The 25999-nt window shown below is 37.0% G+C and overlaps 1 protein-coding gene and 1 non-coding gene across 2 annotated transcripts in view; both read left to right on the top strand.

The window, feature by feature from the left end:
* WDR44 (WD repeat domain 44) overlaps positions 1-25999 on the top strand; it is a 97830-nt gene that overhangs the window by 31762 nt on the left and 40069 nt on the right. The window contains exons 2-10 of the mRNA XM_002720254.5: positions 563-596; positions 7487-7561; positions 12830-13460; positions 13966-14096; positions 15139-15234; positions 16843-16979; positions 18398-18481; positions 22760-22866; positions 23947-24098. Of these exons, the coding sequence (XP_002720300.1) occupies positions 563-596; positions 7487-7561; positions 12830-13460; positions 13966-14096; positions 15139-15234; positions 16843-16979; positions 18398-18481; positions 22760-22866; positions 23947-24098 (1447 nt within the window). The remainder of the gene's footprint in view (positions 1-562; positions 597-7486; positions 7562-12829; positions 13461-13965; positions 14097-15138; positions 15235-16842; positions 16980-18397; positions 18482-22759; positions 22867-23946; positions 24099-25999) is intronic.
* MIR1277 (microRNA mir-1277) lies at positions 6894-6951 on the top strand. The gene has a single exon (NR_162714.1). It is a non-coding gene; the product is annotated as a microRNA mir-1277 (primary transcript).

Genomic DNA, 25999 nt, shown 5'->3' with positions numbered 1-25999 from the left:
CAAATTCTAGTCCTGGCTGCTCCTCTTCTGATCCAGCTCTCTGCTAAGGCCTGGGAAAGCAGTAGAAGATGACCCAAGTGCTTGGGCCCCTGCACACGTGTGGGAAACCTGGAAGATGTTCCTGGCTCCTGGCTTCAGATGGGCTCAGCTCTGGTCATTGCATACATTTGGGGAGTGAACCAGTGGATGGAAGACCTCTCTTCTCTCTGTCTCCCTCTCACTGTCTGTACCTGTACTTCTCAAACAAATATATAAAATATTTTTTAAAAATTTATTTTGGGGGAAATTTGTCATGAAGGATACATATGTTTTTTATTCATAAGGATGCTTATATATTATTTATTATATTTGAATCTCTAGTCTAGGTGATAAGATTATGTGTGAATCACTTTAATTTTCTCCTCTGATTTTATCTGATTTCCACATTGTCTGCAACAAGACTTTCCAGTCATAAACTTTATACACGTTTTTAACACGTAGATTTGTCTTTAGTAAGTGCATGAAAGTGGTTCTCCTCTTACCTCCTATATTCAATACCTCCTTGCTTTTATTTTCTGAACAGGTCTCCAGAAAAAGTCGGGCTTTCAACATTCAAAGTAAGTTGTGCTTTTTCAAAGTTATGTTTTTAGAGATTATGTATACTTTCTTTTATTTATTTTTTGTTCAATAGCATTGTCATATAACCTACTGGGTATAGTTGGGTACTCTTGAAATAGCTAACTAAATATTATGCAAGGGAATACAATTCTAGATTTCCACTAATTTTTATTTGGTTTATAATTTTTAGAACAAAAGAGCACTATACAATATCTTTGTGTGTGTTAATTAAAAATTAATACTTGCACGACAAAACGGTGTAGTAACCAAAGCACTTGTATACTTGTGGGTACATATATTGATAACATCACTATACATAAAACTTATTCACGGTCTTATAGCTAAGCAAAGGAGTTTGATATTGAGACATTATGCTACTGAGAACCATTTTAAATACAAGAATATTACAAACCTGAACTATTTATATCAAATGGTGTATATATTGTATATGTATGTTTGTGTCCATATCTCTGTACAATCTTAAGCATGCTCTATTTTTTCAGTTCAAGTATACCCATCTACTATTTATACACATTGGAAACCGTTCACTTTGACACAAACTGTGGTGTGTGTGTATGTGTGCGCGCGTGTGTGTGTGTGTATAAAATATTCCACAACACTGGAAATAAATGAATTAATTATACACAATAACATGGATAAATTTCAGTATTAGAGTATTGAGGATAAATAAACCATAGAAAAATATCTGCAGTATGATTCCATTTATATTAAGTTCAAAAGCATGCCAAGTTAAAGAAATATATTTAGAGATTGTTTAAAGGTAGGTCATTCAGAGATACAAGAATGGTAAAATTAAATAATAGCAAGGGAATAATAAACTCAAAATGTCGGATATCAGTCATTTGTGAGAGGGAGAGATTTAAATGCAAGAGATTCAACAGCTAATGGAAGTTATTTAACTGAGCACATAAGAACAGTTATCATAATTTTTATTCCTTCTGTGCTATAAAAGGTATTTTATATTTACACACAAATAAATAATAAGTGCATGCTGTGTGTAACAATATATCCACGGATATCTTAAGCAATACAAAGAAAAGTTTGATGCGTGAGTTTTTGATGTTTTATAGTTTCACTGAAGAAACATGTATTCCAAGGGCTGATATACAAGTATGAGATCTCGATATTAATAGAAGTTAAGTACTACAGGGAGTTTGGAGGAGGAAGGGGAGGATAGACATGAGAGCACTGTGCTTTGAAAATTGAGAGAGGTTTGCATGGGTAGGAAGGGGAAATTTGGAAAGCATTGTGTGTTAGCAGATAGTATAAACTAATTAACATGCAAAGGCATGGGATTTGCTGGTGGCATTAAAAGAGCAGTGTAACTGGTGTAAAAATTTCAGCAGTAGAATGTTGGAAAAATAAATTGGAGACAGTTTGTAATGAGCCTTGAATGTTGGTTAAGAACTCTGGCCTTGAAAATTTTAAAGCAGGAAACTTAAAAGTCAATTTTTATATGTCTTAAAGCTGAGCTACCTAGAACTTTGGTGGGGAAATTTTGCTGGGGAATTAAGAAAACTGGTGGAAGGGTGGAAGAGAGTTCTTCAAAAAGAGAGATACTTGAGTGCAGAGAAAGCTATTAAGAGGCAGTTAAAATGCCAAGACATGAAATACCAACAAAGGGAATAGTGTTAAAAGGAATTGATGGGTAGATATGATAGCCAGTTGGGAGTAGCTTTCTTTTTTATTTTCTCAGCAAAAAAAAAAAAAGAGTGGAAGTCACACTTCTATTTTTTTTTTATTTCACTTTAGTCATTGTTAATAGCTTCACCTCCCACACTAGTAAATGGTAGAAGTGATCTGAATTTTTTTGTAATTAATGCTTTTAGTTTAATGATGTTTAGTAGATAGAAACGAAGATTTCTGTGAGTGTGCATCACTTTAATACAACTATTTTGTGAAATGAATTTTCAAAAACTTTTTTGGGGTATGCTTGTTAAAATTATAAAGCTCAAATCTTATAACCAAATACCATAAGGAGGGTATAAGCAGCTGTCTAAAATCCAGTGTCGATGGAGCTTAATTGGTATGAATTTCTGTATATGAAGTAATCTATACCTTTTAATGAAGTGTGTTACTGATACTATGATAGTCAGGGATTACAGAAATGGCCTTTTTGGTTGGGGGGAGGGATGGGATTTGGCAAATACTGTGTAATAGTAATGGGATAGCCTGTCTCCAGAAGGTGATGATGAAGATTATCTCAACGATAGCAAGGTTGGTGTTGGTTGTCTGCAGGTGCCTGCTTGGTATCGCCAGAGCCTGGGTGAGGTTTTACAAAAAGGACTGCACCTTATATATCACTGAGAGGATCACAGTTAACTAAGGTTGTATTTACTAAGAAATCTTCTGATGAACTTCTCTGGAGATAAGTCCTCTGTTAGGTTCCATATCACTTCTTTAAACTTGTGACTTAATGGCAGTTTACCTTATAGAAGTTTCTATATTTCTTTTTTTTTTAAGATTTATTTATTTATTTGAAAGTCAGAGTTACACAGAGAGAAGAGAGGCAGAGAGAGAGAGAGAGAGAGAGGTCTTCCGTCCACTGGTTGACTCCCCAGATGGCCACAACAGCCAGAGCTGCGCCGATCTGAAGCCAGGAGCCAGGAGCTCCTTCTGGGTCTCCCATGTGGGTGCAGGGGCCCAAGGACTTGGGCCATCTTCTACTGCTTTCCTAGGCCATAGCAGAGAGCTGGATTGGAAGAGGAGCAGCCAGAACTAGAACCTGCGCCCATATGGGATGCTAGCGCTTCAAGCTAGGGTGTTAACCCGCTGCACCACAGCGCCAGCCCCTAAGTTTCTATATTTCAAAAGCCCAAAACCCAAGAGAGTTTTGTTAAAGTTGAACAAAATAGAGTCCAGTCACTGGTTGACAGTTTGGGTCAGTGTAAGAATATTAATCTGTGATAGTTGTTAAGTACTTAACTTGAGGTCTAGGAATTACCAAGGTGTATTTTTGCTTAGCTTAATTTAGGGAAAATATCCAGGGAATTATGTTGTATAGTGCTTCTGATGTTCTTACTAATTAGGAGTTATTGAAGAATAATTGGATAAAAACACTTAACTGGTAGGATAGTTGAAAAGTGTTTCTCTGATATACATTAACTGTTTTTAATGTTAGTTGTCACATATCCTTTTTGCCTCATCTTGTCAAGGTTATTTTACTATTTATTTAGATTAGACGTTCTCTAGTTTAAAACCAGAATTTGATTAAAGGATATATAAACTTAAGATATAGATATATATATCTTATATATATACCTTGTATATATATATATCTTATATATCTTGTATATCATATATATACCTTATATATCATATATATAAGATATATATTTATCTTTTTTTTTGACAGGCAGAGTGGACAGTGAGAGAGAGATAGAGAGAAAGATCTTCCTTTGCCGTTGGTTCACCCTCCAATGGCTGCCGCGGCCGACGTGCTGCTGCCGGCGCACCGTGCTGATCCGAAAGCAGGAGCCAGGTGCTTCTCCTGGTCTCCCATGGGGTGCAGGGCCCAAGCACTTGGGCCATCCTCCACTTCACTCCCTGGCCACAGCAGAGAGCTGGCCTGGAAGAGGGGCAACCGGGACAGAATCCGGCGCCCCAACCGGGACTAGAACCCGGTGTGCCGGCACCACAAGGTGGAGGATTAGCCTAGTGAGCCGCGGCGCCAGCCTAATATATACATATATATATATGTATATATATATAGGCCTCCATTGTGGCACTGCAGGTTAAGCCACTGCCTGCAATGCTGGCATCCCATATCAGGGCACCAGTTAAAGTCCTAGGTTACTCCACTTCTGAGCCAGCCTAGAAAATGAGCAGAAGATAACACAAGTACTTGGGCCCCTGCCACCCACATGGGAGAACTGGATGGCATTCCAGGCCTCTGGTTTCCACCCAGCCTAACTCCGGACTGTTGTGGCCATTTGGGAATGAACCAGCAGATGGAAGATTCTCTCTGTCTCTGTCTCTCTCTGCCTCTCTGTCTCTCTGTCTCTCTGTTACTCTGCCTTTCAAAACAAATATATATATTTTTAAATGTTTGTTTATTAACTGGAAAAAAACCAGAGTATGCCTCTTTAGCAGTATTCATTAGCAAATGATTACTTAATGCCAGGTACTATTTTAGGTACTTGGGCAAATGATGGTGAACAGAACAAACAAGATCCCTGCTCTCCTGGAGCTTGTATTCTAGTGGGGCAGGCCAGACAAAAAAATAAACAAGTAGATAAGGTCATTTCAAATGGTGATAAGTGTAACAAAGAAAAAGAAAATAGGACATTGTGATAAAAAGCCAGGAGGAGATTAGGCTATTTTAAGATGGTCAGGAAAGGCTTTTCGAGTGAAATAGCACTTAACCTGCGATCCTAATGGCAAGGAACCATCTCCTAGGCCAGAGTCTAATTAGGATTGGTGGGAGAGATGGAGAAGTACAGATGTCAAAGATGCAAGCAGGGGCCATATCATATTAAGCTCTCATGGGCCACAGTAGAATTTGAATTTTACCTAAAAACTTAAGATGCCGTGGAACAATTTTCCTCTAGAAGGATCTGTGTAGGATTGGTAATATTCCCTAAATGCTGTGGAGGAATTTAGTGAAACAACTTTCCAGATCAATTGTATTGCAAGTCTTGTAGAAATTGCATTAACACACTGAATTTTTAGCATTATAGTAATCTCTGGAGTAATTTTGTCACATAGCCCATCATGAACATATTCTGATACTTGTGTAAGTGCTACCTTTTATAACTAATTTTTTGTGCTTTTCCAACTTACTGTATTTTAAAATATCTTTATTTACTCATTTTCATTTTATTTGAAAGAGAGGAAAGGAGGGGAAGATGGAGATCTTCCTTCTGCTGCTTCACTCTCCAAATGCCCACAATGGCCAGGGCTCAGTCAGGCCAAAGCCAGGTACCCAGAAGTCAATCCAGGATTAACATGTGGGTGGCAGGGACTCAGTACTTGAGCCATCGTCTGTTGCCTCCCATGGTATACTTTATTAGCAGGAAACTGGATCAGAAGTGGAATAACCAAGACTCAGACCAGGCACTCAATATGGGATGCTAGTGTCCCAAGTAGCAATTTTTTTTTAAAGGAGTGGAAGTTTTTTCTTTTAAAGATTTATTTATTTTTTTGAAAGAGTTACAAAGAGAGAGGAGAAGCAGAGAGAGAGAGAGGTCTTCCATCTGATGGTTCACTCCCCAATTGGCCGCAATGACTGGAACTGTGCCAATTCAAAGCCAGGAGCCAGGAGCTTCTTCCAGGTCTCCCACGTGGGTGCAGGGGCCCAAGGACTTGGGCCATCTTCTGCTGCTATACCAGGCCACAGCAGAGAGCTGGATAGGAAGTGGAGCAGCCGGGTCTCCAACCGGTGCCCATATGGGATGCCAGCGCTTCAGGCCAGGGCGGTAACCCACTGCGCCACAGTGCCAGCCCCCCAAGTTGCAATTTTAACAGCTGTGCCAAATGTCTGCTCCAGTACCACCTGATTACTTACCTACATCCTTATGTGCTTTGGGTCACATAGCTGTCAAAAATGGTTATACTGACCTTGTAATAAGCTCTCTGATGTATACTGAGAATTAAGCATTTTTTCTATTGGTATTAAAAACAGCTTAAGATAGAAAATAATATTGTTACAGGAAAACTGTAGCAGAGAAATTATTAGTTCTTTGTCTCACATGGGAGAAACATTTCCAAGCGGACAGCAGAGAGATGTAAAAGTATTTATTAGAGTCAAAGACCTCCAGCCAGAGCAGCGTGGAAGGTGGGCTTCCAAGAGAGGAAAGAACCCAAAAGGCCCTGTAGCATTCAGGTTTTTAAGTACAATCTTGGGGACTAAACTGTCGATCAACAAGGTGGAGATAAACTCAACAAAAGACCTGATTTACAATTCTCCATCTCTGGCTCCCTTATGATTAAAAAAATCATCCAGAAGGGTGGGGGAGAAATCACTACTCCCTTGCTATTCTCATGGCAAATTTGACAATTTGGAGATTCCTAAGGAAGCAGGACACTGTTCTGCTAAAGATAACAGGGAGATTCCTAAGGAAGCAGGACGCTTTGATCTGCTAAAGATAACCTTTTGAGGGGAGCAGGCACCTCTCTGTTCTAAATTTCTACCAGGGGACCACCCTGACTACCTAGTACCCATTTGATTCCTCAGTATTGTGTTAGAAATTGTAAATATATGATTGTTTTATTGTACTCTAATTTTTTTCCAGCAAAAATGCAATACCCATTTCTACTCTCTCTAACCTCCCAATTATATATATATATGTACGTATGTATATATAAATGTATACGTAGATATATATGTATTTTTGGTGGGTTTAATTTTTTTTCAACTGATACTGTTTTGAAGGCTTCATTTAACTTCGGGTTGTCTTTATTCATTTTATCCAAAGCATACAGAATTGTAAGAAAACTGTTCTCTGAATGTGATTTTCTGTTATGTACTTTTGTATTTATGTACATTTATGGAGCAATAATTTAGGAAAAATAAGAAATCTGATTCAACTCTTTGTTTAAATCTTTAATCCTTTTCAGCTACAGAGGTACTTAGAAGTTCTCATCTTCCATTGCAACCTTTTTTATGTTAAAAGTTGAAAAATTTTTTCATAGTTAAAGGTAAATATCTTACTACAGTAGGAAAAGTTGCTGTTGGTGACTTTCTTAGGTAAATCACATTGTCTCCATTGATATAAAATCTGTGGGCATCTATCAGTATACAGATATCTAAACTCTTTAAGTTCCTTCAATTTATTACTGTTGTATTTTCTCATTTGTACCCATCTTAAGCAGATATTCACAGAAAGAATTTATCATTTGGTCTCTATTTCTTTTCTTTTTAAAACAGGAAACAGAGAACACTGCCCACAACGTTGGAAATGAGTCCTCTGTACAAGAGTTGAAACAAGATGTATCTAAAAAGGTTGGAAAGATATTCAATATTAGTTGGTAGCATATATCCATTTTATATGGTATATGTGAAACAAAATGTTCTCTACTAGTGTAGTACTCTGTACATGGTGGATGTTTAGTAAGTATTTATTGAATCTGTCAGATTTGTTATTGAAGACACATCAGGCTTTTTAGAAGTCATTTTCATATTCTAACTATTAATGTATCATTGAAACTATTTTGTAAAATGTTTTTGTTTTTATCCTTGTATTTTATTATAATAAGCCCTAGCTATTATTGAAGTTATTGCCAAGAATTATAGGCGTTGAAAAACACTGCAGCAAATTCAGATGTTTTTAAGAGTCAGAGGTTACAAGATGGCCTTGCTGTGATATTTGATACCTTTTAAATAATTGATGCTATGTAGCTTCAGAAGTTGGTTTACTCTAAGATTGAGCACAAGATAAAAATTTTGAAAATAGACAATTTGCTGTATCTGTATAAAATTCAGAGAGAAAGTTTAGTGTGTTTTCAATCATTTATACAAGTTTTGTGCCCTAACGATTGTTCTAGCCAATTGGATTCCAGAGGCCAATTGTGAAAATGACACATTCTCTATCCCGCAGTTTCTCCAACAGCTACAATCTTGATTTTTTTTTTAAAAAGATGTATTTATTTATTTGAAAGACAGAGGATGAGAGAAAGATATAGGTCTTCCATCCGCTGATTCGTTCCCCAAATGGCTGCAATGGCTAGAGCTGGGCTGATATGAAGCCAGGAGCTAGGAGCTTCCTCCTGTTCTTCCATGTGGATGTAGGGACCCAAAAACTTGAGCTATCTTTCACTGCTTTCCCAGGCCATAGCAGGGAGCTGGATCAGAAGAGGAGCAGCTGGGACTCAAACTGGCACCCATATGGGATGCCAGCACTGCGGACAGCAGCTTTACCCTCTATGCCACAGCATCAGCCCCAATCTTGATGTTTTGACCTGGACATATCCCTGTTGTGGAGGGTGGGGGAGCTGTTTATGAATTGTAGGATAAGTAGCAGCACTAGGTGCCAGATGTCACCTAATGTCTGAGGAGTGTAGAACAAAGTTGCCTCCAGTAGAAACCATTTTTCTACCTTTAGGCAATTTAGAAATTTAATGGACTATATACTTTAATGTTGGTCATATTTTTTCTTTCAAAAGGAAGACTCCCCTTTAGGAGAAGTGGTGGTATTATATATTAGCATATATGACAGCAATAAAACCATTTTTTTCTTTAAAATAAGAAATTACAATTCTACATGTGACAAACAGCTGGCTTAATTTTGCCGCATTCTTTTCTCATTGTCACCTATTTGCATACTTTCTTTTTGCCCAAGTATAGTATAGACATTTTTATATTTTGCCTTTTACTGTCTTTAGATTTTCCTTATATTTCTACAGATCAATACTCAGCTTTCATTTGTTATGTCACTTTACATCAAGAAAATGTATTACAATGTATCTAACCAATTTACTGTTGAAATTTGAAAACTTTTTTAATTTTTTCTACTTTTTTATTTCCATTTTAAAACATTCTTTCTTATTTACCCATTTGTAATTTATTCTCTCTATAGTTAATAACAAAAACTGATTTTAAGGAGAGATTGGGTTGTAAAAAATAATGAGAAAACACTGTGGGACAGTAGAGTATGGTCTAACATTCTAGGTATCACTTGTTAAGTTCTAGCATTTTCAGTTGAATTAGATATGAAGCATTAATGATAAAAACTGTGGGAGATATACCCTGGACCAGGATATAATCCATGCTTTCAAGTAGATTACATTTTACCAGAGGAAATTGTATAGACACAAAACTAAATGTAATAAGGGCCCAAATAAACTTACAAACGGGTGTAATAACACAAGGGGAGACCTTACTTCCTGCCTGGGAGTAGGAATGGGGAAGGCTTAATGGGGAAGTAGCACCTGAGCTAGTTCTTTGTGACTGGATAAAATTTGGGCAGGCAGAGATAGAGGGGAAAATGTATTGCCAAAGGCATGGAGCTGGGAAGTGTGCAGAATGTTTGAGAATGAATAAAAATCAAAGTTAGGGCCAGATTGTGGAACACTTTGGTTTTGATTTTGTAGTCACTAGGAAAGGAGTGAACGTTTTGAAGCAAACAGTGCTTTAATGTGATCATTTCTATGCCGGTCTTGATTCTCGCTGTCTTTCCATTTTGGTTACCTCCTAAAATTCAGAAAACAATGACAAAGCTAGACACAATTACTAGGTATTATAGGAGCATATCAAGAATCAGAAAATATGGGTCTTGCTCTCTAGGAATTAATTATCTAGTGTAGAGAGAATAAGTATGCAGAACTAGCCCGTGTACTTTCTTGGATTTATATTAGTGTGCATCCTTTAATGAACAATAGGAGTGACGGTTGTTCAGAGGCAGGAGAGATTGTTCTGATGTAAGAGATTAGGGAAGACATGATTTTCAACTTCATTTTGACCTCTCTTCTGGCATAGGCCACTTCGTTATGCAAAATCATTATTTTAAGCCTTTTTGTTTACCCCACGTACATTATGCTCACTCACATCCCCCTCACTTCAGCAGATAATCTTTTCAGCTGCAAGTAAACATTAGAGGCCAAGAAGCCTAAATCCATTCCTTTCCATACTGTCTATATCTCCTTATCTACAAACTTGTTTTCATCACTTCCCTCTTTTTCATGTTATTCATTGCTGAGAATTTAGTACAGAATTGAGTATCCTTTATCGAAAATATTTGGAGCAAGAAGTACTTCAGATTTCAAATTTTTTCTTAATTGGGGATATTTGCATATATATAATGAGATATCTTGGGAATAGGGCCCACAACTAAATGCAGAATTCATTTATGTTTCACCTTATACACATAGCCTGAAGGTAATTCGATACAATATTTTTAATGTGCCCTCATTTTGCCTATGAACCCATCTTATGGAGATTGGATGTGGAATTTTCCACTTATAGTATCTTATTAGTGCTCAAAAAATTTTGAGTTTTGGAGAATTTCAGATTTTGAATTTTCAATTAAGGTTGCTCAACCTAAATTTATTCCCTGTCTGAAGTAGCATGGTATAATACAAAGAATGGATTTTTAACAAAGATTTGAATTTCAAATTTTGGCTTTGTAACTTATTAGCTGTTGGGCATTGGACAAAATTCTTAATGCATTAACTCAAATTCCTGCTTTGGGGAGAAAGATAACCCAGCCACCTAACAAGGTCTGTATGATGATTAAATGTTATTATATATGATGGGTCTATTAATACACACTAAGACCTTCTTTCCTTTCTTCTTCAGAACTTTGTTGCTATCTTCCTTTCCAGTGGTTCCTTCTCTTCAGCTTATATAAACATTGGATCGCTTTCTTGCAGCCTCATCTATTTATAGCTAAACTTTTGGAAAACACACTCTCTTTGTCTTCACCTCTTATTCATCTTTAAACCCATTGTAAACTGACTTCTGTTATCACTTCAGATCCTCAGTGCTTGATAACAACTAGCTGACAAATTAGGTGAACTGTTTAATATTCCTCTGGTAAAAGTGAGGTGATTTCTAGGATTAAGAATTTGAAGACTGGGGCTAGTACTGTGCGAAGTCACCACTTCCAGTCAGCTGCTCCACTTCCTATCCAGCTCTCTGCTATGGCCTGGGAAAGCAGTAGAAGATAGCCCAAGTTCTTAGGCCCCTGTACCTGTGTGGGAGACCCGGAAGAAGCGCCTGGCTCCTGGCTTCAGATCTGCCCAGATCTGGCCATTGCAGCCATTTGGGAAGTGAACTAGTGGATGGAAGATTCTCTCTCCCTCTCTCTCCCTCTCTCCCTCTCTCCCCCTCTCTCCCCCTCTCTCCCTCTCTCCCTCTCTCCCCCTCTCTCTCCCTCTCTCCCCCTCTCTCCCCCTCTCTCCCCCTCTCTCCTCCCTTCCTCCCTCCCTCCCTCCTTCCCTCCCTCCCTTTCTGTCTCTGCCTTTCTGAAACTCTGCCTTTCAAATAAATAAATAAATCTTTAAAAAATAAATAAAAGTTTTTTTAAAAAAGCAAAACTAAGAAAAACTAATAAATGAAATATACTGAGAAATCAAGAGTAAATTCTATTGAACAGCAGTTTTATACAAGTTAGTATTAAGTTGTGGTCAGCCAGATCTGGATGGTTCTGTGAAACATTCCATTGACTTCCAGGAGCCAAGGAATTGAGAAATCAGAAATCATCAGTGATTGGGCATGGTGGAAGTATAAATGGGCTGAGAGACTTAATGTGTTAGTAACTACAAGACTGATAGGAAATTAGTTTTTTCTAAATATTGGTCGAATACATAGAAAACCTGTATATATTTTTATAGCTTGTAGAAATAAAAGGAGAGAAAAGACACATGGGCTGAGTGAATTTTCATGATCCTGCCATCAGTGTAGAATTAGGTGTAATCTGTTTAACAATGTCAGTCTCCCCACATCTGCCAGTTTTTTTCCATCATATGCTTGAGTTCAGAGATAAACAAGTTGAATTATTTTGTAAAGGTTTTATTTATTTATGAGACATGACAAAGAGAGAGAACTCCTATCCACTGGTTCACTCCATAAATATCCACAAAGGCTGGGACTTGGCCAGGGTTGAAGTGGGAAGTCAGGAAGTCAATCAAGGTCTCCCTCCTGGGTCATGGGGACCCAACTATTTGAACTGTCACCTGCTGCCTCCCAGAGTGTATTAGCAGGAAGCTGGAATTTGAAATGGAGCCAAGACTGAAACCCAGGTACTACAATATGGGATACTGGCATTTTAGGCCAGTATCTGTGGGATTCTTATCCTAAGTAGATTTTATTCTCATGGTTTTATTAATTAGACTCAACCCAGCAGGCAGTTATTGCAAGTAATTTGGCAAAAATATGTAATTGAACTATGATATTATAAATCTCAGTGTAGGTTTAGGGATGAACTTTATTTTATATAGTTGATTGAACTTTTGTGACCAGGTCCTAACACAGTCTCCCTGTCATAATTGTTAAAAGTGTAGATTCTGGAATCAAACTCCTGGGTTTGTACTGCCTTCATCCTTACTAGCTTTTTGACTTTGGACAAATCACTTGATCTCTCTATACCTTAGTTCCCCCATTGGTAGAAAGATGACAATAGAAGCACAATCTCCTAAGATGGTACAAAGATTACAGTATCTTAAGGGTTAAGAACATTGTCTGGCACATGCTAAGTACTGTATAATGAAAAGCTATTATTATGTCCTTGTAAATAGCTTCATTTTTTAAAACTGCTTTTTAAACTTTCATCAGATTATTGAAAGTATTATTGAGGAGAGTCAGAAAGTACTACAGATTGAAGATGACTCTTTGGATTCCAAAGGAAAAGAACTCTCTGATCAGGGTTCCCGTCCTCTTGGGGCTGGAACAGATTTCAGCAATATACCTGGACTGTTAGCCATAGACCAAGGACTACAGGAAGATTCCAAAAAGGCAGAAAGTCAGAATGTATTTGAAGAAACTGAATTAGAATCAAAGAAATATTTTCCTACTGATAATACCTGTGAGAAGCCAGTAGATGAAACTGCTAAGTTAACTGAAGTAAGTTCAGCTGAGCAGCTTAATGTGCCTGAAATGGAAACAGAAATATTGGACAAGGAAGCAACAGAAGGCAAACGAAGTGATGCTCTAGAACCTACATCCTCAAACACCTTATCTACTCATTTTCTTGCTGTGGAAGAAGTGGCTCCTGCCAAACCCCCAAGACATCTTACTCCAGAACCTGATATAGTGGCCAGTACAAAGAAGCCTGTTCCAGCACGCCCACCCCCTCCAACTAATTTTCCACCTCCTAGACCCCCACCCCCATCTCGGCCCGCACCACCACCAAGAAAAAAGAAAAGTGAATTGGAGTTTGAGGCTCTTAAAACGCCTGATCTAGACGGCAAGTATTACTTGAGAAATAACTGTTTTGTTGGGAGATTTTAGAGTTGAAACTGTTTAACTATCTGCTTTTGTTTCAGTTTATGCTATATAAAACCATACTGATGACCACATTATAAAAATTATTTCCTCAGTAATAGACAAAAAATGAAAAAAATTTAAGTTGGTGATAAGTTACAATACTATAATTGAACATTTCATTGAACTTTGAACTTTCAAATCTATTACTCTCTGAGAGAGAATGTAATATGGTGAAAAGAACATGGGATTTGGAGACTGAAGGTCTGAATTCAAGTCTGGCGGCTCTTATGAGTTGCATAGTCTTGAGGAAGTTAAATAAATAATTTAAACCATGATTTCCCCATATAGAAAATGAGAGTAATAAAACCAGTTGTATGACAGGGTTGTTTTAAGAACCAAAAAAAATAAAAGGTAAAGCACTTTTTAAGTTATATAAGGACCTATTTAAATACTAGTTGTTGTTGTTATTATTATTATCGTTGCAGTACCCAAAGAGAATATTACGTCTGATTCTCTCCTAACTACAAACATGGCTTCAGAGAGTACAGTCAGGGATTCTCAGCCTTCTCTTGATTTGGCAAGTGCTACCAGTGGAGATAAAATAGTTACTGCCCAGGTTGGTGAATTAGTGTTATATTTGATATAGGTTTTATCACTGGCTGGTTTGTTGATTGTTGAATCTTCTTCCTTCTTTAGGCCAAATATTTCCTTGTCCCCCAAAACTGGCTTCCTACCTTCCTTTGTCCAGCTCCACTACTAACTAGCCTGGGTGAGCTTAGCAAACAAGCAATTTAGCATCTGAATCTCAGATGCTCCGTTGATAAAATGGGAAAAGAACCTTTCTTAAAGGTTTCTTGCAAGGATGAAGTAAGACAAAGTAGGCCAAGTTTGGCAGATAGTAGGTATTCAAAAAATGATAATTGCTGCTATTTTAATATTGCTGATATTAATACATACTCATTGTAGTCTTCTTTTACCTGACATTTTTATAGTTTTCTTTTCCTAATCATAAAAGCTTCATGTGCTTAGGCAGTGGGCTATACAAGACTTGATAACATGGATTTTACCACAGCCAAATCTGGGACTCAAGGTTACTTGGGTGATAGCTGTGGTGGGGCAGCCTGGAAGACTGGGAGAAATGACACTGTATTCTTAATCTAAGCCTTAGAGCAAGGATTGGCAGTGGACTGTTCATAGGTTCCCAAGCTAAGAATAATCTTTACTTTTTAAAGGGTTGTCTACAAAGAAGAAAAAGAATATGCAACAGAGACTATATGTGAACAAAAAGGCCTAAAATATTTATTGTCTGAGTCTTTACAGAAAAATGCCTTCTGATCCCTGCCTTCAAAATATCTACTTATGGCCTGGATTGGTGGCAGTCTTAGTAGAGAACTGCTTTTTTGCCATCTTCAGATAGAACATTTATTTGTTTTCAAATCTACCAAGACATTATTTCATGGGCAGCAGTAGTTTTGGTACCTAATGATTTTCAGCGTGCTGGGAATTATAAAGGACTGAAATGGAGTGTTCCATTTAAATTTTCAGTAAGCTCCATTACCTGAATTATGGAATTCTTTAGAACTGTGTATGGTGATGAATAATTGAAATTTTATAGAAGTTGACTCAGTCTATTTTCTGTTATAAAATTATAATTTCAGGAAAATGGAAAAGCACCAGATGGGCAGACAATAGCAGGTGAAGTGATGGGCCCTCAAAGACCTAGATCCAACTCTGGGAGAGAGCTTACTGATGAGGTAGAATTATATTTATTTTTTGTTCTTAAAAACATAAAGTATAAAGGTCATAATGGGAAGGTGAAAAAGTTCTAGATATGGATGGTAATATGGTTGCTCAGCAATATAAATGTACCTTATAGTCGTGAACTATATACTTAGAAATATTTTAAAGGGTGAATTTTATGTTATGTGTAGTTTATCACAATTTAAAAAAAATTATAAAGTTTATTGCTGATGGGCAAAATGAATCATGTAGAAGAAAAATTTAAATTAAAGATTCTTGGTTTTTGTTTTTTAGATATGCTGGATCTTTTATATTTGACTTCTTGCTTTCACATAATTATATGGTAGAGTAAATAGATTGAAAACAAGGTCTAGGCTGGCGCCGCGGCTCACTAGGCTAATCCTCCGCCTAGCGGCACCGGCACACCGGGTTCTAGTCCCGGTTGGGGCGCCGGATTCTGTCCCGGTTGCCCCTCTTCCAGGCCAGCTCTCTGCTGTGGCCAGGGAGTGCAGTAGAGGATGGCCCAGGTGCTTGGGCCCTGCACCCCATGGGAGACCAGGAAAAGCACCTGGCTCCTGGCTCCTGCCATCGGATCAGCGCGGTGCGCCGGCCGCGGCGGCCATTGGAGGGTGAACCAACGGCAAAGGAAGATCTTTCTCTCTGTCTCTCTCTCTCACTGTCCACTCTGCCTGTCAAAAAATAAAAAAATTTTAAAAAATTTAAAAAAAAGAAAACAAGGTCTATAATTTATAAATATATAATGGTGCATATTTTAGAAAAAATAAAATGGATTTTACTGTTTTACTGGTTTCTCACCATTAACATTTAATATGCATCTATTGGCCAATTCATAATGAAGTTTTGAAACAAAATCCTGGTTTTTATTTCTTTAAAGCAATACATTTTTAAAAATCATTAACTTTGGAAAACAGTTTTAACAGTTTCTCAAAATATTAAACATTGTTATTACCCATATATGGCCCATATATTCCTATATAATATACCAAGGCAAAATGAAAACATATGTCATTGCAAAACAGTACATAAATATTCATAGAAGCATTCATAGTAGCCAAAAGGTAGAAACAACTTAAATGTCCACTACTGATTAATATTGATCAATAAAATGTGATGTTTTATTATAGTAATAGTGATATGACTTTCAGCAACTAAACAGAAGGAAATACTGATCCATGCTACAATAATAGATAACTTAATACTAGGGGAAAGAATCCAGACACAATAGGCCACATGTGTGATTTAACATACATGAAATATCCAGAACAGGCAAATCCATAGAGATAGAAGGCAGATGAGTAGTTGCCAGAGGCTAGGAAAAAATGGAAATAATGTGTGAGTGCTAATGGGTACGGGATTTTCTTCTGGGGTGATGAAAATATTCTAACTTAGAGAGTGGTGATGATTATACAACTCTGATTAAAGACCAGTGAATTATATGCTTTAAATGAGTACATTTTGTGGTATATGAATTGTATCACCATAAAAATGTTAAAAATGATTGTGCATGATATTGAATATATCTAGAAGGGCATTAGCTTACATCGTAGACCCCAAAGATGATTAAATTATAGGTCATTTTGGTGTTATTTTTTTAACCTTAGGAAATTTTAGCCAGTGTAATGATAAAAAACCTGGATACTGGAGAAGAAATACCTCTGAGTCTTGCAGAAGAGAAACTGCCAACAGGTATTAATCCTCTCACTCTACACATCATGAGAAGAACAAAAGAGTATGTAAGGTATGTCAAGTATTGTTATTTATCTTTGTAGTATTTCAGAATGGTGAAGCTTTCTGTTTATAAACTAGGACAATCCCTAATTTGGTTTCATTCAGTATTCTTTTTTAAATCTGGAATTAAAATACAGTTAGCTAATATATATATTCTTTAACTATGTTCTCTCTTATGAATATACAGTTACTTAGGGGAAATAGAACAAATCTTAACGCCACAGCATTTAGTTTCTCTACTTTTAAATGATTAATATTATACTAGAGACAGTATAAAAACATTTTAAACCTCTCGTACTTAGCATAGTGTTTGCAAAGGTCTCCCATTCCTTTTTATAGCTGAACATTATTCTAGTGTTTGACTCTGTTATATTTTGTTTCTCTACATCATTTGATATCATTGAATTTCTACCTTTTAGCTATCATGAATAATGATGCTGTGAACATATTTTCAACTATCTTGGAGATACACACACATACACACACACACACACGTATATATGTAATTTTAAACTATATATGTAATTTTAAAAATCTAAAACATTTTCCAAAGCAGTTACACCATTCTGCATTCTCATAATCTGTATGTACAGGAATCCAGTTTCACTGTATCATCACCAACGTTTCATTATCTCTTTGATGGTAGCCACCTACTGTATATAAAGTGATATCTCATTATGGTTATCATTTTAATTTCCCTAATGACTGATATTAAACATCTTTCTGTCTATGACTTTAATATTTTAAATGATCATTTGTATGTCTTTAGGGTAATGTTTTAAATCTTTTTGACATTTTTAATTATTTCAATTGTCTTTTATTATTCAGTTGTTTGTGTTCTCTTTATTTTCTGAATGTAAATACCAGATTAAATCTATGATTTGAAATAACAAAAACATTTTGAGGCTAAAAAGCCATGTAAGGTGAACATTCAGCCTCCTGATACTTGGCTGTAATGATCATAAGTTTGATAACAATTTGTACTGTTTCTGTAGGGTCAGAAATTGCTTTAGAGTGAGGCAATTAACTTTATTATGAGAAATAGGTAAAACATTCTATAAAAGCAAGAGCTTTTAAATTAAACATAAAGCATGATGTACATGATGAAAGGGCCAGAAGTTATCTACAGGTATTTTATCAATTTTGTGTGGTAAATTTTGCCTAGTAAAAAGCCTTTTTTGTATTAGATGTTTTCATAAGTTTCTAAACTGCATTCACTTGTATTTTGTATATTGCACCTTGTTTTAAACAAGATGCTTTACTTCAGTCTCTAAAGTCTTCAAGTTCTCAGTATCATAATTCAAATGAAAATTATATAAAGCTGATTCATACATTATTTTCATGTTCTGATTAGCTGATAACTATAAATAGAGATTTTTGAGAAGTATAGGAAAATGGTTTCTTTTAAAATGACTTTTCCTCTTACAGTAATGATGCAGCACAGTCAGATGATGAAGAGAAATTACAGTCTCAACCAACAGATACTGATGGTGGAAGGTTAAAACAGAAGACGTGAGTTACTGTACACCTCTTCATTTCAAGCTTTTATTTAAAATATTACAACTACCAGGGTCCCCGTAGTACAATAGGTTAAGCAGCTACTTGCAACACTGGCATCTCATCTGAGAGTGCCGGTTTGAGTTTGAGTCCCAGTTGCTCTGCTTCCAATCCAGCTCCCTGCTAATTTGCCTGGGAAGGCAGCAGTTGATGGCAAAAAGTACTTGGGCCCCTGCCACTCATGTGGGAGATTTGGGTGAAGGTCCTGGCTCTTGGCCTGAGCCTAGCCCCGCCTCAGCTATTGTGGCCATTTAGGGTATGAACCAGTAAATAGAAGTTATCTCTCCCACTTCCTCCCTCACTCCCTCCCTCCCTCTCCATTGTTCTCTCTCTCTCCCTTTCTGCCTCTCTCTCTGTGTCATTCTACCTTTCAAGTAAATTAAATAAATCTTTTTTAAAAACAAAAATATTAGAACTACCATGCTATTTTAAATCTATGCTTTAACCAGTTTATATGTCCATGTACAACTGCTACCCAGTGTTCCCAGCTGATGGATTATGATTCCTTGAGATGTGTTGGTCAATTTTAAATGGCATATAGTAAATGACCAATAAGTTTTTCATTGTCCCTGAGTTATTTTCTGATAATAGATACCAAAAGTGTTAGAATATGATTGTCCTTGCAGGTGTCTTTTCCTTTTTCTCTTCATCTCTAGCTAGAAAAATACTATTTGCCTTTGTAAACCCAACTATATGAGGTTTTTCATGACTTCTAGCATTTATACCAAATTTCTTCCTTTTCTAGATTTCAGTGAAACCTATATTCTATGCAACTTACTTTTTTCCTTTATCATATATTATCTTAAACTGTGTTCTCATTTTAAAAACAAGACATTACATGTTAAACAACTAAATCATACATTGGAAAAAGATTGTGATCATGCCATTCTTCTGTTTTTCCTAAAAATATCTATCTAGCACAGTCGTAGACATATGGATTTGGCTTAATCATACACAAGTCACTAAATGGCAACAGTTAAAACTGGGGTCCAAAATGAATTCTCTACTTGAGTCTGATTTTTTTCCTAGTGTATGTGAAAGGAAACATTGAGAACTTTCTCAAAAAGTTATACCCAAAAGGCAGGTATATGATAACACCTCAGATTTTTAGAACTCATCTGTCCAGCAATTGCAACTGTCAGGAACCCGACAAGTAAGAATTATTCAAGAGAAAAATAAGCATCCAGGAGATATGCCACATAGCTCATCATTTTTTCTAAAAGAAAACTTCTTTAATTTTATTCAGAGCTATTATAAATACTTCCTATATTGAAGTATTCAAGCTTGCAGCAAACTGTGACAACATGTAAGTTGACAAGTAAGAATGGCAGGTAGTACTGTGGTTGTAAGAAAATTAGAAAAATAGGAAAGGGACTCATACATAGCACAACTATCTGGATCATGGCACTTTTCAACGTTTCTCACATCAGGACACCCATAAAACATGGTAATATTTGCACTGAATGCTGGGGTAAACCATTGAGGTAGCTGTTGGCCTGAAGAGATTAACCCAGGGTACCAGCTTCCCTGGGCCCTACCTCATTGTCTTGAAGTCTGAGGGCAGAACCAGTATCATGGGCCACCTACAGTCCATTTGATAGGCCCTGAATGTGTTACAGAATAGTAAAGGTGCCTACACTGTGGCATGGCGGGTTAAGCTGCCGCTTGCAGCACCGGCATCCCATATGGGCACTGATTCAAGTCCTGGCTGCTCTACTTCCAATCCAGCTCTCTGCTAATGTACCTAGGAAAGCAGTGAAGGATGTCCCAAGTGCTTAGGCTCCTGCACCCATGTGGGAGACCTGAAAGAAGCTACTAGATTCTGGCTTCAGCCTGGCCCAGCCCCGGCCATTGTGGCCATCTGGGGAGTGAACTAGCAGATGGAAGATCTCTCTCTCTCTCTCTCTCTCTCTGTGTGTGTGTGTGTGTGTAACTCTACCTCTCAAATAAATAAAAAGATAAATCTTTATAAAAAAGGAAAATAAAGATGGTAGCACATTAAGTGCCATTTAAGAAGGCATAAAATTATGTATTTTAGACATACTGATCCAAAACGATTGAGATGTTTGTTTTCTTGCTTTTTAAAGGAGTAATAAGTGCATAGCTCTCTAGAAAATGTCAGATTTATAGATAATAAAGACCTTATAGTGCTTTCAAAGATTATTTCTTTGCAATCTCTGTTTTCTGGTTATCACAAGCAATAACACAAATGTGTAAAAAAAAATTGAAAATTTCCCATAATTTCACATCCAGAAATAATCACTGTTAATAGTTTGATGTATTCTTCATAGAATTTCTTTTTCTCATAAAGGTGGAATTACACTCTACCAAAAGTTTCTCAACCTACATTTTTTGGAAAATCTAATGTGTTAAGGGTATATCTTCATAACAGTACCAATAGTAAATATATTGCTACCTTTGTGTTAGCCAGACTTGGGAGTTAGGTGCTGAGTATACAACAGTTAGGAAGACAATCATAGTTTCTGCCCTCATAGAGCTTCCAGTTAAATGGGAGAAATAGACAACACACTACACATGTAATTACATAAATAAATCTAAGTGTTTGCTGTAAAAGAAAAGTATGGAGTGCCATGGGAGTATATAACAGGAAACCCTGATTTAAAGTCAAGAGACGACTTTTTGAGAGAAAGCTGTATGATCTGAGACCTAAAAAGTAAGTAGGAATTAGCCAAATACTGTCCCTAATTTGAGCTTCTTTGAAGTGGTAAAAATGTACCCCTGATTTGTAAATTTTTTTAATTTTAAATGTTACATGTTGTGCTTTGTTTTTTAAATAATCCAACTGTATTAAGTTTGAAGCTTAGATAATTGAAAAAGCAATAAATAAGTTCTATTTATGGAAGCTTGAGATGCATGCATGTTTGTATTACAGTGTATTTGGGAGTATCTACTAGGAAAGCTCAGGCTAATTTTATTACATTCAGATACCAGCCCTGGAAACAAAAAAAAGACAAGAGACCATCTTTGGCTACCAAAACATTGAATTTTTGTGAATTAATACTTCTACCTTTCTTTTTATTGGTAAAATGTGTTTTTAAGATAACTATCTGTAGCAGTTTTCTCAAAGTGATTCTCACTGCAGATTCATGGCCTTGCCCTAGACCCTCTAAATCAGATTATCTGGGGTTAGGGCCCAGGTATTTCCATTTTATTTTATTTTTTAAACTTATATTTAGTAAATATAAATTTCCAAAGTACAGTTCATGGATTACAATGGCTCCCCCCCCATAACTTCCCTCCCACTCGCACCCCTCCCATCTCCAGCTCCCTCTCCCATTCCATTCACATCAAGATTCATTTTCAATTATCTTTATATACAGAAGATCGATTTAGTATATATTAAGTAAAGATTTCATCAGTTTGCACCCACACAGAAACACAAAGTGTAAAATACTGTTTCAGTACTAGTTATAACATTACTTCACATTGGACAACACATTAAGGACAGACCCCACATGAGAAGTTGACTTAACAATTTGACACTCTTGTTTATGGCGTCAGTAATCTCCCTAGGCTCTAGTCATGAGTTGCCAAGGCTACGGAAGCCTTTTGAGTTCGCCGACTTCGATCTTATTCTGACAGGGTCATAGTCAAAGTGGAAGTTCTCTCCTCCCTTCTCAGAGAAAGGTACCTCCTTCTTTGATGGCCCCATTCTTTCCACTGGGATCTCACTCACGGACTCGCAGAGATCTTTCATTTAGGTCTTCTTTTTTTTTTCCCCCCAGGGTGTCTTGGCTTTCCATGCCTAAAATACTCTCATGGGCTCTTCAGCCATATCCAAATGCCTTAAGGGCTGATTCTGAGGCCAGAGTGCTGTTTAGGACATCTGCCATTCTATGAGTCTGCTGTGTATCCCGCTTCCCATGATGGATCGTTCTCTCCCTTTTTTATTCTATCAGTTAGTATTTGCAGACACTAGTCTTGTTTATGTGTTAACCATCCTACCCTGCCTATCAATTATTAGTCACCATTGAAAACTAATGCCTTAGAATATATGATATTGTAAATTGGAGAAAGTACCTGTATTTCCTTTATAGCCATACTGACTTAAATATGCATGTGCTTATTTCATAGAAAGAATTTAGGAATTCATACATCCATTTATGTACAAAGAAAAGAAGTTTATTTCAAAATAGTGTACTAATAACTTTGTGAATTGTTGAACTTTTATGATTTGTTGAATTAACATATTTTTTTTGTATTTTTGTTAAGGACTCAACTGAAGAAGTTCCTTGGAAAATCAGTAAAGAGAGCAAAGCACCTTGCTGAGGAGTATGGTGAACGTGCTATAAATAAAGTTAAAAGTGTTAGAGATGAAGGTAAGTTAAAAAAGAACATTTCAACTGAGTACTCAGTTAATTTGTAATCATCTAAATTTAGCCTTTTAGTTCATAGAGCACTCTATTGAAAGTAATAAACCTTTATAGCTAACATTTTAGAATTTCAGTAAATCACAACTTAATCTCTTAATTTTATAAGTGTGAAAAATGAATTTATGTATCTTAAACATGAATTTGTACATTTTTTAAAAGATTTATTTTATTTATTTGAAAGGCAAAGTTAAAGAGAGAAAGAGAGAGAAAGAAACAGAGAGGTCTTCTATCTTGCTAGTTCATTCCCCAAATGGCTGCAACAGCCAGGACTGTGCGAGGCCAAAGCCAGGAACTTCATCCAGGTCTCCCACGTGGGTGGCAGGGGCCCAAGTGCTTGGGCCATCATCCACTGCTATCCCAGGCACATTAGCAGGGGCTAGATCAGAAATGGAGCAGCAAAACTGAAACCGGTACCCTTATGGGATGCAGGTGCTGCAGGCAGAGGCTTAACCTGCTATGCCACAGCACTGGCCTCCTCAAATTTGTACATATTTTATGATTTGACAGCACAACCTGGAAGGTTTAAGTATTCAATAATCAGCTCTAAATTACTTTTACAAGGTTATTTAGCTTTCATAAATATTTTCAATATCAGGTAAATTTTCTAAATTTTCACAAATCTTAATCTTGTATGCCTTTGTCATTGGACTCATTTGTTTTATTCAGTAAACACTTACATGCCAGACAATGTTTTAAGCACTTTTACCTGTAGTAACTTATTTAATCCCATAAAAACTCCATGATGTAAATACAATAATTATCTTCATTTTGTAGATGAAAAAACTAAGAGGCATAATAAAAATGTTGACTAACTTGCGTGTGGTCATGGCAGTAATAAATGACAGAGGTAGATTTGAGCCCAGGCACTCTGGCATCAGACTCCATGCTGTTAACCAATATGTTATATAATAATAGGCAAATTTTGCTTTTCTATTAAATGAATTTTCTTGGTAAACTGTAGATAGGAAAAGGTGAGAGTAGCTGTATCTATTAGCTAGTAATGATTTGTGTTACTTTTCTGTTCAGTGTTTCATACTGATCAAGATGATCCTTCATCAAGTGATGATGAAGGAATGCCATATACAAGACCAGTTAAATTCAAAGCAGCACATGGTTTCAAAGGACCATATGATTTTGATCAGATCAAAGTGGTACAAGATCTTAGTGGTGAGCATATGGTAAGCAACCTTTACATTTTTCAGGATTAATACAGTTTTTGTTGGCTTCAATAAAACTGATCTCTTCTTACATATGTAATTGTGTTAGCCTGACCAAGAAGGGTAAATTATATTGATATGATTTAATTAATAGGTGATACAGATTCTGTCTCTGAATTGTTAGTTTTTAAGAATATTTATTTATGAAGCCGACGCTGTGGTGTAGTGGGTTAAAGCCGTTCGTCTGCATTGCCAGCATCCCATACAGGTGCCAGTCCAAGTCCTGGCTGCTCCACTTCCAATCCAGCTCTCTGCTATGGCCTAGAAAAGCAGTAGAAGATGGCCCAAGTCCTTGGGCCCCTGCACCCACATGGGAGACCTGGAAGAAGCTTCTGGCTCCTGACTTCGGATTGTCACAACTTCAGCTATTGCAGCCATCTGGGGAGTGAACCAGCAGATGGAAGACCTCTCTCTGTCTCTCTCTCTCTCTCTCTCTCTCTCTATCTGCCTCTGCCTCACTGTAACTCTTCCTTTCAAATAAATAAATAAATCTTTTTAAAAAGTTTATTTACTTATTTATTTATTTATTTTAAAAGAACAATAGAGAGAGTACAGGGGGAAGAGAGGGAGGGAGAGGCAGAGAGAGAGATCTTCCATCTGCTGGTTCACTCCCCAAGTGTCCACAATGTCCAGGGCTGGTCCAAGCTGAAGCTAGGACCTAGGAACTCCATCAAAGTCTCTCACGTGGGTGGCAGGAACCCAAGTACTTGAGCCATCTTCCACTGCCTTCCCAGGTATATTAGCAGGAAACTGGATTGGAAGCTGGGACTTGAACCAGTACTCCGAAATGGGATGCTGGTGTTACAAGCAGTGGCTTACCTGCTGCTCCACAACACTGGCCCCTCTAAATTATTACTGAAGAAATTAATCATTGAGTAACTAAACTCCAGGCATATATCATTAAGAAAGCTGTGCAAAGGAACCACACTTGAAAGCAATTAAATTAGAGGGTAGCCTGTCACTTTGAAAACTGTTTAAAATGTTCCCCCCTATATATTAAATAATTGACACAACTATTTTAGAAGTACAATATGTATGTATTGTAAAGTGAGATACTCAGCTAAAACAAGGAGAGAGGCAGAGGTAGATTCAAGTTCTCCATTAAACTTCAGGTGTCCCAACATGGATGAAAGTGCACTCTTGTATTTCAGTTACTCAAAATTATAGAAACACAGGAAAAACAGTAATAAAACTCAGAACTGGATAAATGTTCTGTTTTAAGTAAAATCTCATGAAAAACCTTTTTTTAAAATAAAGTTTTATTTATCAAAAAGGCAGAGTTACAAGAGAGAGAGGGCTTCCGTCCACTAGTTTACTACCCAAATGGCCACAACGGCCAGAGCTGCCTGACCTGAAGCCAGGAGCTTCTTCTGGATCTCCCACGTGGGTTCAGGGGCCCAAGAAGTTGGGCCATTTTCCACTGCTTTTCCAGGCACATTAGCAGGGAACTGGATCAGAAGTGGAGCAGCTGAGACTCAAACTGGTACCCATATGGGATGCCAACGCTGCAGACAGCAGCTTTACCTGCTACACCACAACACTGGCCCTGATAAACTTTTTAATATACTCCGATTTGTTGAAGTAAATGTTATTCCAGAAAATCATCTGTTGCTTCTAACTTGGATAATCTTTTCAATATGCCTAGATGTGTGTTATAATAGTATTTGTTGCAATAGGGTTTGACATTTCTAATTTAAGGGTTTATGTTTTTAACACCACACACACAGACACACTTCCTCCACTGTTTTCAGTATGTAGAGATTCTAGTTGTATAATGCAAAGCCTTGTTTGTAGAGAGAGAAAGCAAGGTAAGATCACACCATTCTAGTATTTTTCCAAGTGCCTACTGCTTTCAGGGTCAT

This window comes from Oryctolagus cuniculus, chromosome X (assembly GCF_964237555.1).
Source record: "Oryctolagus cuniculus chromosome X, mOryCun1.1, whole genome shotgun sequence".
NCBI lineage: Eukaryota > Metazoa > Chordata > Mammalia > Lagomorpha > Leporidae > Oryctolagus > Oryctolagus cuniculus.
Note: the sequence above shows the minus strand (reverse complement) of the source record. Positions and strands in the feature narration are given on the sequence as shown.